At 35.0% G+C, this 14,135-nt stretch overlaps 1 protein-coding gene and 1 pseudogene across 1 annotated transcript; one reads left to right on the top strand and one right to left on the bottom strand.

Annotated features, from left to right (window-relative positions):
• Positions 1-10,567: 10,567 nt before the first annotated feature.
• LOC144848975 (protein wntless homolog pseudogene) lies at positions 10,568-12,269 on the bottom strand (annotated as a pseudogene).
• Positions 12,270-13,202: 933 nt separating this feature from the next.
• Positions 13,203-13,844, top strand: LOC144848974 (uncharacterized). The gene has a single exon (XM_078705926.1). The coding sequence runs from the start codon at positions 13,203-13,205 to the stop codon at positions 13,842-13,844; it is 642 nt and encodes a 213-aa protein (XP_078562052.1).
• Positions 13,845-14,135: the final 291 nt, after the last annotated feature.

Genomic DNA, 14,135 nt, shown 5'->3' with positions numbered 1-14,135 from the left:
TCTGAAGCAGCTGACAGATTGTCGGCGAAACGTCACGAAGGTAATTTATTCCTTATCGTTTCTTTGGTTCAACATAAAAGTAAAAATCCACAAAAAAAAAACAAAAAAAAAACGTTTCCTTTACCTTGTCGCTGTAGGCCGCGAGTTTCCTAATACTGTACTACGTTGGTACGCCGCAACGGTCGTTGGTGCCAACGATGATTGTATCAGTGATACAGCTTCTTTATTGAGAGGAGCAGCATCCAGAGAACCTGTGCACACAATACCTAAAAAAAAAAATTTCCAAATGTAAATCTGACAAGAAGGAACAATTAACGGAGTGAGGCTAAGGTCAAGAAAAGACTTTAGAGCACGTAAAAACTCCCCTCTTGATAGAAAATCTGCCAAAATATTCTAGACTCCATGAATGTGTGAGGCGCGCACGGAAATGTACTGTATAATGTAACGGAGGCAAACCAGAACCAAACGGCGTATAAGTCGTAAAAACAGCAAATCTTTAGCGGATTTCTTATTGATAACAGCAACAACTGCTGAATTATCACAGAAAAACAAGATATAGCGGTTAGCTAATGCCGAGCCCCAAACTTCCATGGCGATAACTATTGGAAATAATTCAGGAACAGCAATATTCAAATCGCCGAACAAATGATTCCATCTAATAAAAAACGGATCACGGGCATTTTAGTTACCGGGTTTTTTTTAAGGGTTATTCCATTCGAAAAAAAATAGGGGTGCATTTTGCATTAAATCGTGGATTGTATTTGACCAACAGTTGATCCAGAACAGACTGGTGACGTTTCGAATGTTCCATTTTAGCTACGGGGATTCATTATTATACATTGGATTTTTGTAGGCCTACACTTTTTATGTGCAAATATATATTTGAACATTTTATTTATATTGTGTTTTTGTAAAGTCATTTTATGTATACATTTACAATGTATGTAATATTTCATTGCAGAGTTGTAACTTGAGGCTATTGTAGAATCAAACTATAGAAAAAATATAAGAAGCAATAAATAATGCGTTATTTCAAGTACAGTAACATCCATATATTATTTTGTTTACATTTAATTTTAACTGTTATATTAGGGCTATGCAATGCGTGCTTGAGACTATGCCTAGCTAGTGCGACTTGGAAAAAATATAAGAAGCAATAATACGTTATTTCATGTACGTAATCCATATATTATTTTATTTACATTTAATTTTAACTATGTTATATTAGGCCTATGTAACACGATGCTATAGAGACTTGGCCAGTCCCAATAAAAACAATGAAAGCCATATTATAACAACAATGGAGACGTAAATGGAAAGCTTTGTCCATTATCTAGCCAATGAGTCATGAATCAACGCCCTATAATTTCTTTAGTAACGTAACCACATCTCTTCTCCTAATGTACACCATTCCCCGAAGTTCTTTACACGTTTTTATCTATTTTTACACCGGAGTCCTTCTTGACAATAATCTATAAATCGTATTTTGGTTTTATTGGTTTCACTGATTACGGAAAACCGCCGCGCAACCGTCGGCATAAATTGACTGAAGTTTTTGAATAATGACAGAGACCCGATCGTTAAAGGTGTGACCCACACAACGGGGATGCCGTTTCAGCATTTGGCTAACTAGCACACGTTGACATTCTACACCAAGCCCAAGGAGATTAACAATGTTTTGGACAATTGAATCGTTTGAACGTTCACCAATATCATTTTCGCCGATGTGAATGTAAACAATGTCTGGTGACGTAAACAAATCGAGGAAAATTGTACACTTTATTGATAGTGTTTTGGATCTAGGCGCATGCCAGAAAATTCCGATTCCTCACAATAAACGACAAACGAATGTCCGCACAGGCTTACCTCACACGTCGTCGTTACCATTCTATTATACTAAGCCAAAGATCAAGAGAACGTACTCACTTACGTCAGGATGTTGAAAGCTTTATCTTGAATATTAAACCAATGTCCTCGTTATGGAAAAAAACCAGTTAATACGTCGATCAAAACACAATCTGCAACTTCGACTCGAGTACAGTATTTGAAAGAATCTCTAAATGTGACTCTTAAATGTGTCCAAAAGACACCCAAGACAAAATAGCTGTATGTTAAAATCTGAAGACAACAATCATTAGACGTGTTACTTCAAATGAGTCCAATGAGAGAAAGAACGCACATGTAGTAAGCACGCTATAAATTACCCACGCTACACAGAATGCAATCGCATAGCACATCCTACACAAATGCCCGCCCTCATGCGATATAATAATAAGATGATTTAAATTTAGTTTGCATAATTGTGAATGAGCTTTCCACAGAGTTTCAGTAATTGATGTTACCTGGGACCCGGAGTCTATTAACGACCTATAAGTGATGCCATTAATTTCTACGATATCCTCATTAGGCTCTCCTATAAGAGAACTACGAAAAGAGGAAACATTATTAGAAGTATTTACCTTGTTAAGGCTTACTCGTGGTGTTGGTCCCGCGGTGCACATCTCCACCGTGGAACATTGTAGTTTAACGGAATTCTGCATCCAACGGCAATATGACCTTCTTGTCCGCACTTTCTGCACCTTATAAGTTCTTGATTTTCATCTTGTTGGGCACTTATGAAATCAGGTCTCGCTTTGGCTTATTGTTATAGTGTAATATAATGTTGTTATGAGGTACTTTGTAAGGAAGACTCTTTACTCGCTTTGCTGTCGTAACATATATTATTTATTCAGAATGTACTTGATACAATAATTGAATAACTAACTGACTAAGGAACAGAGGATTAGTGATGCTGGCTGTAAGGTGTGCGCTCTGTAAAGTGGCTGTAAGGTGTTCTTCTGAAGAAGTGGCTGTGAGGTGTCTGTAAGGTGTGTCTGGGCTCTTCTGAAACTTGGGAGTATATCGGCTTCGGTTCATTTACATATGTCACTACGTAATCTGTGAGGGTAACGATTGGTTCTAAGTTGGTCCAGGGGTGTTTAAGTGGGAGTGATTAACGGTATAATAAGGTATTTCAATGATGGATGACACTGTCAAATCTGTACTTAAATAGTGTCAATCTCTCCTGGTTTAACGATGGGAAAGGTCAAATGTTAAACTAAGTGTTTTCTTTAGGGATTCTTATTATAAACTAAATGGACATTTAAAACATCTGGACAAACTCTCCTCTGGACTTTCTGGGTCAAGTTTGTGAACTTATTGAATTCTGATACAAAGGTTGATTTCTCAATTATAAGTGAATATCGTTACATTACATCCCTCTGTTTCCCCTTTTTTTTTTAATCTATTTAAAATATAAAAATGGTTATAATAGTGGCATGCAAAATTAAAGTTATATAAAAGAAAAAAAAACATGATTATACATATAAGCAAAAATTGAGTTAGCCAAAACCATTGACTCTGAAGTGTAACCTTATCACTTTCACTCTCTCTCTCTTCTCTCTCTTAAAAAAATGAAATTAAAACTGAATTTTGTATAAAATTTCCGGAATTTATATAAAAATTTGGAAAAAAAAATGTATAAAGAACAAAAGTTTTCCTCAAGATCGACATAATTGTGGGTCCGTTGCTTTGGAGGCATGCTACACTCGGATTACCGAAATAAAGACATCACAACGGTTGGGTTTCCCTAAAGAACATCGGTCAAGAAGGCAACTCTCGTTAATTATGCACTCTAATCTATAATAACGGTATTCGCGGAAATCAAACAAAATCGGTCAAAATAAAAATACAAAACTTAAAGAATAATATGTTACATTGAACATACAACGAATCGTGCGACAACTTATCGCATTCTAATGGCCTTCAAACATAAATCAATCAAATTAAAACATAAAACTTAAGAAACTGTGGCTGATTAGCCTAAAATCAAAATATCAAACTTAATCACTTAAAACTTTAAAATAAACAAACGTGTGTGTCCCGTTGACACAAACTTATCCACAATATATCGTTATCATCACAACTTTATCGATTTAAGCATTTATATTCACAGGTAATTACGATTTCAATCGGTCGACAAATTCGACTTTTGTACTCAATGTAAAAAATACAATTAAAAGTACTAAGAAAATCTCCTGTTCTTGTATATAAATTAATTAATTAATGCTTGAGATTAACGACTCAAAGGTTAAACAAAATATTTGTTACAAAATGATTGTCGTTCTTTTCAATATCTCAATATATCGATCATCAAAATTCAAAATTAATCATTATCAAACTCGTTACAAAATCAATACTTAATCATAATTTCAATTCTCTTTTAACTGAAATCACATCGTTACTAAACAAATCTTATCAAATACGTAGACTGCTATCAATAATTTAGCAAATGTCGTAATTAAAAAAATTCTTGCAAAAAATTAAATCAGTAACTTGTTGCATTATACAAACGTTTTATGAATCGTTTTGGCGATCCACTTATCGGTATCTGTTTATCATTAATAATCTCTTTAATCAATTTATCTGTATCGTTATATCTGTCGATATTCCACCAAAATTTTCGAACATTAGATTCGTGTTTTGTTTTATCGGTGTTACATTTGGCTGAAGTCGGTTTAGAATACGAAACTAAAACTTGGAAATGTCCTGCTTTAAATCTACCTCGGTTTAATGTCATATTTGAATCATTAGGTGCTGTCATAATTAAATTAGTTTGTTCCTTAATTTGTTCTTCTTTCATTTGGAATGGGGCTGCTAATCCCATGTTATTCTCTACACAGTCAATGTAAGGTTGCAAGTTAAGGGGTTCTACTTTAGTTGGGTGTGTAAAGGTATCTGATTGCAATTGGGTGGGTGTCCTATCATGTTCGTCGACAAATTAAACGTTGTTTTCGTCATTTACTACGTTAACGGTATTCTGAATGTGTTCGTTGTTATCGGTGGTTTCATTTTATTATTATGATTATTTTAACAATTTAAAAAAAATTTTAAGTGTATACCATGAACTTTCACACAGGGTTACAATTCAAAATGGTTTTGACTTACCCCAATGCTTCGGATCCAATTAAAAACGAATTAAAGGAAATGCAAAAAGTGTTCAACAATGTTCAAATGTTCAAACAACGAATTAAAGAAATGTTAAAAGTGCTCATCAATGTTCAAATTTTCAAACAACGAACTCAAAAAAATGCGAAAGGTGTTCATCAATGTTCAAATGCTCGAAGTTCAAAATTAAAAAAAGTAAATGTTAAAAAAACGTTCTAAAAAAAACTTGAAAGTGTCCAAACGAAACGTTCTTGTCCGCTTGCTTCTGTTTTCCGTCTTGAGTCTTCTTGTGTCTTCCTTGATTATCTTCTTTATCTTCATCAAACGGTTATACGAAATTAAAAAATTCTGCTTCTCTTGATCCAGTTAAAATGATGTCTTGAAAAAAAATTCTGCTTGTCTGATTAAAATATAAATTTTAGCTTGTCTTCGTGTAATTTTCGGTTTTCTCCTATCAAACAATTATCTGACTGGTGGCTGGTTTTCTTCGTCTTCGTCTCTTGTTCTGTTTCAAGAAATTATCTCTTGCTTTTATTTTCTGCTTCTTGTCTTTATGTTAATTTTCTTGTAAATTTTGGTTTCCTCGCTCTGTCCCTTGTAAAATTTGGGTCTTCCACCATGTAATATAATGTTGTTATGAGGTACTTTGTAAGGAAGACTCTTTACTCGCTTTGCTGTCGTAACATATATTATTTATTCAGAATGTACTTGATACAATAATTGAATAACTAACTGACTAAGGAACAGAGGATTAGTGATGCTGGCTGTAAGGTGTGCGCTCTGTAAAGTGGCTGTAAGGTGTTCTTCTGAAGAAGTGGCTGTGAGGTGTCTGTAAGGTGTGTCTGGGCTCTTCTGAAACTTGGGAGTATATCGGCTTCGGTTCATTTACATATGTCACTACGTAATCTGTGAGGGTAACGATTGGTTCTAAGTTGGTCCAGGGGTGTTTAAGTGGGAGTGATTAACGGTATAATAAGGTATTTCAATGATGGATGACACTGTCAAATCTGTACTTAAATAGTGTCAATCTCTCCTGGTTTAACGATGGGAAAGGTCAAATGTTAAACTAAGTGTTTTCTTTAGGGATTCTTATTATAAACTAAATGGACATTTAAAACATCTGGACAAACTCTCCTCTGGACTTTCTGGGTCAAGTTTGTGAACTTATTGAATTCTGATACAAAGGTTGATTTCTCAATTATAAGTGAATATCGTTACATTACAATAGACAGCAGTTGTATAAACTGTTCTTTTAAATCGTTCACTGCTTTTGTTAAATTGTCTAGTTTCGTTTTTTCTGGACGGTCAACTTGATTTGACTGTATTGTTGTACAGTTTTTGTAGTCTTGTTCTCCCGTTCCATAAGACGGAGTTCTGCTTTTACCTCTTTGAATATCATAGATCTTTGTCTCATGGGAGGAAGTCTCTGTGTTACATGCGCATCTCCTACTCCCCTCATAAACTGTTGCGTCAGCATAATGGTCGCCATCAACCATTTGATGTTGCACTCTTTCTTCCACCTCTCTCAGAAGTCCTTCTAGCTCTACGGCATATATTGAAGGAGTCTCTGCTGGATATTGGACTCTTTCATAGAATTCAGCAAGCGGATTCCCGGCAAAAAACACCTCACCAAATTGCGCTTTCAATTCCTCAAAGGCGTTCTGTGAGGTCTGTTCCGTTTGCGGAAGATTTAATTTTTTTTACAGTTTTCTTGCCCCTCCCCCTAAATACCGCACTATGGTATTAAATTGTGTCTCTATTGGCATCCGAGTATATAAAAATGGTTAATCCTATAAACAAATAGAGGACCACAGGCATTTCCCGATTACCCTATCGAGAGTAAATGTGGTGTCTATTCACATTTTAAGTCGAAAACAAATCAACACAATACTTAATAGCATTCCAAAATGCTGTAAATCAATTAAAAGTAAAAGAATCAAAAAGCTAAAAGTAATGTATACCACACTAACATAAATATTCTTGTTGGAATGTAACCAAGTACCATCCGAGTGGTAGAGAGGAGTAGATAAACATACTTGGCCCAGGGTTGTCTGTGGAATTGCAGTTGACATTACCATCAGTAGAAAGGGCATAAGCAATTTGTTCAGCCGAATCATGAAAGAGTTGATCCTGTGGATTGACTTAATTTGAATTAACAGGCTTATCCGCGAAAATGTTCTCTACAGTTGAAGCTTGTAGAAACTCAGCAGCAGCATCTGGATTAAAAGGATATATACCAGTTTCAGAAAACCCGCTTATATGTAGCAGCAATACGCATCTTTCAATATTCCGTAAAAGTTTAACCGTGTTTTTTCCTGGATTTTTCTTAAGGAACTTTTCACATGCTTTCTTGTATTCAGATTTCAATGATTGGAAAACAAATTTACCCAAAGGTTACAGATGATTTTTTGTGTTCGGTGGAAAGGAGCACCAACAAAATACTTTCTAAACCACATGTCAAACAACTCCGTATCAATGAACAGTGATTTGCTGACACCAAAGAAAGAATCGACAGGAGCATTCTGCATTACAGAATCGCTCAGTCGCTGGCCTTTAATAATCAAGGGTGGTAAATAACCCTGCAGCATTTGCACAGGCTAGCACTATTACATTCTCACTCTGTTTCCACTTATTTTACACTGGATAGTTCTCTATCTTGATCTATCTTGAATCTTTGATAGATTGTGCACCAAACTAAGTTTGGTTTCATCGGCATTATATATCTGTGATGGCTTGTTCTTTAAATCCAAAATTTAAATCTTGCGAACTGCATCGGGATTAAATGTATATATACCCGTTGCAGAAAACCCGCTTATAGCAGCATTCGCCATAATGCATGAAACAACATACACGTCTTTCAATATTCTGCAAAAGTTTAACCGTGTTATTACTTTGCCTGGATTGTTTCTTGAAGAACTTTTCGCATGCTTTGTTGTATTCAGATTTCAATGATCGGAAAACAGATTTAGCCAATTACAATTAAATTTAGGTTACAGATAATTTGTTGTGTGCGGTGGGAGGCAATACAAATGTATGTCATTTTCTCTTGCATAATTGATGAGTTGAAGACTAATATGTGATGCATGATCATATAGTACTAGAAGGGGAATGTTCATCGGTGTGAGTAGACCTTCTTTTTGAATTGCTCATCACTTTCAAAGGTATTAGACTTGATTTATCACTTGGTATAAGTAGTGATCCATCGTTAGCAAATAAAGATCTTGGTATGATGGCCAATCCATAGTTTCCTATCGTTGTTTCAAGTTTTGGCAAGAACTCTGGTCGAGAATGCTGTATGACAAGAAATCTTGATAGTTGTCTTTCTTCACTAAGTTTAATGGCCTAATCTCCAACTGAGAGAAGCATCCATGTACCAAAGCTTTTGAATTTAGCTTTCATTCGGTCTCAAATACTATACTGATGTCAATAGAAAGTCGGTTTTGACAAATGTTTATATAAATCTTCATCGATGAATTTTTCATGATGTCATTTTTTACAGATTATGGTACAACAAGTGAGGAAACTATGTTCTTTAATGGCGTAAGGTTCAAGTGATGGGTTTTTTTTCAACTCTAAAGCGTTCTTAGACACTGAGAGACATGCCTCCCTCTAGTTGGTAATGTTCTTTTGGTGTAATGATGGTGTTTAGGAAAGCCATCTCTCCAATATTTTACCATCTTTGTATGGAGCAGTTGCTATAACTGTCAATGTACTGCTCTAATACTACGTGCGTAGCAATTTCAGGATCTTTCTCCTTTGCACATCTGCTTTCAAATTTCCTGATTTCATTATCAATCGATCCAACAAATCCTGTAAAAGGTTCCAGTTTTCATTGAAAAACAAAGACCAGACTTCACTTTCATCTCGTCAAACAATCCTCCTTTATACGTTTAATAGAATTCGATCCAACTCGGCCCTAAACCGTCTCGGCCAAAGTCAAGTCGGCCCCAAGTCAAGTCGGCCTCAAGCCAACTCATTAAGCATTCTCACTAACAGTAATTCACAAACAATAATTTAAACATACATTATCTTAAAGTAATCAATTAGTATCGTATATTGATTAATATTGATTACCTTACACATCACTACTCAAGTACAGTACACATCCATATTACATTAGACACAATATTCAATATTAAATTATGAAGCTTCACTGGTCTAACAAGGAATAATTCATAAACTGATATTCAAACGAATTAAAGCACGTATACAAATGAGAAAAATACTTGAGAAAATGCAGAGTGACTGAGTGCATGTTATTTTCAGCTCAATTTGATCAATATATCGATTGGCATACTCAAGGATGACAAACAAACTTACATACAAACATGTAATTATTATTATTTTTTCTAAAATATAAAACTTTATGCGAACAAAAAATGGTGTGCCCATATGGACATGATGGCATCATATTATCACTACCATATTTGGGAACATCACACTTTTTTTATCAAAATTAGTTTGATAGTGTTAGATAGAGCTTTATTAATTTTTCTGATTTGATAGCATGTGATTGACATACTTGCATTTTATCTCTGAGAGAACACGGATATTTGTCACAGTCAAAAACAGCAACATGCCTAATCTACATAAGCCTATACACGATTAGCTTCCGACGGAGAAGCCAGCAAGTAACATGCCTAATGTACCTAAGCCTATACACGATCTGGTTTAATAGAAAACATGGCATAATAATAAAACACAGGTAACCCAGTAACATCCCTAATAATATATAAATTTCCCAGAATATAATACGTGAAACATGAAGAATGCACTAATTCATAGAATACCATACTCTGACCTTTATTCCAATCTAATTAATTTTTTTATGTATGCATACAATTTTATTACATTCTTGACACAATGAAAATATATAATACATGTTATATTTCGATTAAACATTTCAACAATAAATTATCATCATGAATAATATTTTATGAGGGCTCAATATTTCACTTGTCTGGCATACAAAGTTGTATCAAATTGTTCTTATAAGACCGGGTGTCTAGTAGGCTTAGGACACAATTGCCTTAGTAATTAATAAAGAATCTATTTGGCCAGCCTTCATGACACAGAAAGGATAAATCCTAAACAAGGCATGTATTTTATTGCTTGGTATATGCATGGACCTAGGTCCATGGTATATGTATACTACTCTGGTAACACGATATCATGTACTATAAATATCAAGTTAGGTTAAGTACACTCAATGTTATCTTAAATAAACGGTATATACAAATATTGGTGGGGGCCTTTAAAGTTACTAACTACAATTATTGAACAGCTTTCACTCAATCAAACTTACATGAAGTTTACAAACTTACATGAAGTTTACAAACTTACAAGTTTATAAATAAAGAAAAATAAATATATTTGGCACTTTTTATTATGATGTTTAATACTCAAGTTTTCAAGGAGAAATGTAATTATTAAGTTAGTTTTAGTCTGTGATTTGCATACATGTGTACATAATAAGTTGGACCACTTGTATGAGACACATTATACATTTTATATAGTCTTTGTATAAGAACATACAGTGTACCGTTATGCAATGAACACTCTTTCCTGATTTATTATCAAATTAGTCAATAGCGGTTTTTGTAAGGAGGTTCTTAAGCTCTGATTGGTCGGTTCTTGCTGCTGCTGATGCTGGGTCATCAGACCCTGGCGTCGTGGATGTAGATTCCAACTGGAACTCCACATGACTTCCTTCGCTGCTGTCATCATTGTCAGAGGAGACTTGCTTGTGTGAAGGGGCATACAAAAAGATGACAGCGACCACATAGATGTTCCACATGCCATAAACACCGGTGAAGAAGGCGCTGCTAATCTGAAGTGTCTTCTCATGTCCCATTTTATAGTGATCTTCATAAACTTGACTCAAAATGAAGAAGATTACAGTGAGGGCAGCACATAACAAAGTGAACAACATGAAGAATTTGAATCTGAAAATCAAACCTTCATAATGAAGGCGTCTAGCTTTGGCCATGTGTGGAAGCGCCAGACGTTTAATACTGATGTTTCTGAATATTTGCCACACCATGAAACATAGAAACAGGAAGTAAGCACTTAAACAGATCCCAGCCATAACAAGAAATAGCATAGCCAGGTTTTTGCCTGTCTCTGTTGTCCATAAAGTAAAGAATGGATTTGAAATCTGCACTCCTCTTTCGCACATGTCAAAGACAAACATACAAAAACAACAAAAAGCAATTGTCCCGACTTGCTTCCAGTACGCACTCAATCTTGCTCGCTCAACTGTGTCCATGAGATGTTCACCAACAAATATGATCCAAGACGAGAGTAACGTGGCATAAAAGATTCCTTGACGTATGTCACTAATCAGCAACATGTATGGGATGTTGAACCAGAACGTGAACCATTCAATTGGTATATTTAGGAAGGTAATAGAAATTCCCAGAACCATAACAAACTTTTCCATAAGAACTGGCGATCGATTTAACTTGGAGATTCTTAGCCAGAACCAGATGAGGAAAACAAGTGGAATAGGTGTCATGACAGACTTCATTGTCAGCCATACTAAAGTAAAACCACCAGTTTGATGAATCTCAATGATCCAAATATCAGTGATGCTGCCTAACTTAGTGTTGTACTTCTGTTCATTGGTTTCTTTGTTAAATTCTACCGGTAATCGAATATTGATTAGGTACTGCTTATGATGGCAGGTGCTTAATTCAAAGAACGGTAGAGGCTCACAATTATACGGGTCACCGTCAACTGGTCCTTCGTCTTCATTCGAGTGCAGCAGACATTCAAGTTTTCTTGTTTCTGTTACTCTAGTAAGTTCTTTCCAATCTTCATAATCACTATCTCTGTAACCAACACGCACAATCATTGTAATTTCTTCTGGTGCATCGGGAACAGTTAACTTGTACTGTGTTTCCAATCTGATCATGGTCAGTATGAATTGGAAGCTACGACTCATATTATACGATCTATGTGGCATTCGTAACGAAAAAACGATCTGATTCGCATCAATGTACTTCCTTGCTGCCTCTTCAAAGTTAGCTACTTTGGAACACTCTCCAGGTCCGTTGGGTATAAACCATTTATGAACGTTGTCGGCAGGGTCTACACATTTGGTGGTCAGGTGACTATTGGCATCTGTAGGTTTTGGTGCGATAAGTCCCCCGACCAAGAAACAAATTATCTGAACTATTAGCAGGATTACACAAAAACCGAACAACTTCTTGGTACTGAGATTCTCTAAAATAACACCAGCCATGATTCTAAATGAGAAAAAACAAATAATTTACTGAAAATGTATGGATATCCATAGGTGGTCGTTTTCTGCTTTGTTTAGCGGTTAGATTTAATTACTTTAATGGGCAAACAAAGTTACAGATTGTAGAAGGAAGGAACGTATTTATAACGTAATATTCCTAGATATAATAACGTTAAAATACTTTTTTTAACGTATTTTTTGGTTTTAAAAACGTTATAATATTTCGTTTTTAATACGTGAATTTGTGGAGTTTTGCAAACGTTGAAATAACGTTTTATTTGAACGTTTAAAACACAAATTTTAAACGTATATATATAACGAAATAATGATATTTAAATAACGTTAAAGCAACGTTTTTTGACGTATTGTATGGTTTTAAAAATGCTAATTTTTTGTATTAAAAACGTTAATTTGTCCAGTTTGAAACGTTTTAAATACGGTTTTTACAGGTAAATATAACCTAAAATGTCAGTTTTAAAAACATATTTTGTGTTTTGAGGGGTTTTAAAAACGTTAAAATTACATAAAGATAAGGTAATAATGATATTTAAATTAACGTCAAAATAAAGTTTTTTTGACGTATTGTTTTGGTTTTAAAAACGCTATTTTTCATATTTAAAACGTTAATTTGTAGAGTTTTAAAAACCTAAAATATCAGTTTTTAAAACATATTTCGCTTTTTATGGGGTTTTAAAAACGTTAAAATAACATTATTGTAACCATTTGTGTTATATAACCTTTAATTTTAAAAACATCATAAACACGTTTCCTTTACATTAAATAAATTCATCTGGTTCCAAATAATATTTTTTTGTGGATTTTTACTTTTATGTTGAACCAAAGAAACGATAAGGAATAAATTACCTTCGTGACGTTTCGCCGACAATCTGTCAGCTGCTTCAGACTAAAGCCTGGGTTGGAATGGTCTGTCAAGTCAAAAAACAAACCAGAAGAACGCCAAAGAAAAGAAATGGAGAAGATGAAAGCTCACATAGGTATCCCATACATACACGGAATTTCTGAAAAGATTCGACGCACTTTTTCTAAGCACAAAGTGAACACTTTCTTCATTCCAAGTAATAAATTAAAGAATGGACTGGTCCACCCAAAAGATAGAATAAAAACGGAAGACATGTGCGGAGTTATATACGAAGTGAACTGTCTAAACTGTGAGAAAGTATATATAGGAGAGACCGGAAGGGCACTGAATACAAGAATTGGGGAACATAAAAAAGACGTATCAACACACAACCAAGTAGTTAGAACACGTGCAAATAGAAATTCTTCGTCCCAGGTTTTACATAAGTCAGCCATAACTGACCACGCTATAGGGAATGACCATATTCCAAATTGGAATGCGAGAGTTATTGAAAAAGAAGCACAGACAGACAAAAGAAAGATAAAAGAATCTATCTGCATAAGAAAAAGACCACATAATATCAACAGAGACATTGGTGGGTATGACCTCCCACATACATATGATAGTTTGCTGGAAAAAGTTGAAGCAGGAGGGGGCCAGCGGAGACGCTCTACCGTCAATACCAACCAGACGGCTGGTGGCGCTGTTCAGCGTCACTTACAAAAAACCAGACCATTCCAACCCAGGCTTTAGTCTGAAGCAGCTGACAGATTGTCGGCGAAACGTCACGAAGGTAATTTATTCCTTATCGTTTCTTTGGTTCAACATAAAAGTAAAAATCCACAAAAAAAAAACAAAAAAAAAACGTTTCCTTTACCTTGTCGCTGTAGGCCGCGAGTTTCCTAATACTGTACTACGTTGGTACGCCGCAACGGTCGTTGGTGCCAACGATGATTGTATCAGTGATACAGCTTCTTTATTGAGAGGAGCAGCATCCAGAGAACCTGTGCACACAATACCTAAAAAAAAAAAATTTCCAAATGT

The sequence above is a fragment of the Antedon bifida genome, chromosome 7, assembly GCF_963402885.1.
Source record: "Antedon bifida chromosome 7, ecAntBifi1.1, whole genome shotgun sequence".
Lineage (NCBI taxonomy): Eukaryota > Metazoa > Echinodermata > Crinoidea > Comatulida > Antedonidae > Antedon > Antedon bifida.
The sequence above is the reverse complement of the archived record's forward strand: the minus strand, read 5'-3'. Positions and strand labels throughout refer to the sequence as shown.

Excerpts from the sequence above, each read along its gene's own strand:
- LOC144848974 (XM_078705926.1), top strand. The coding sequence starts at position 13,203 with ATGGAGAAGATGAAAGCTCACATAGGTATCCCATACATACACGGAATT.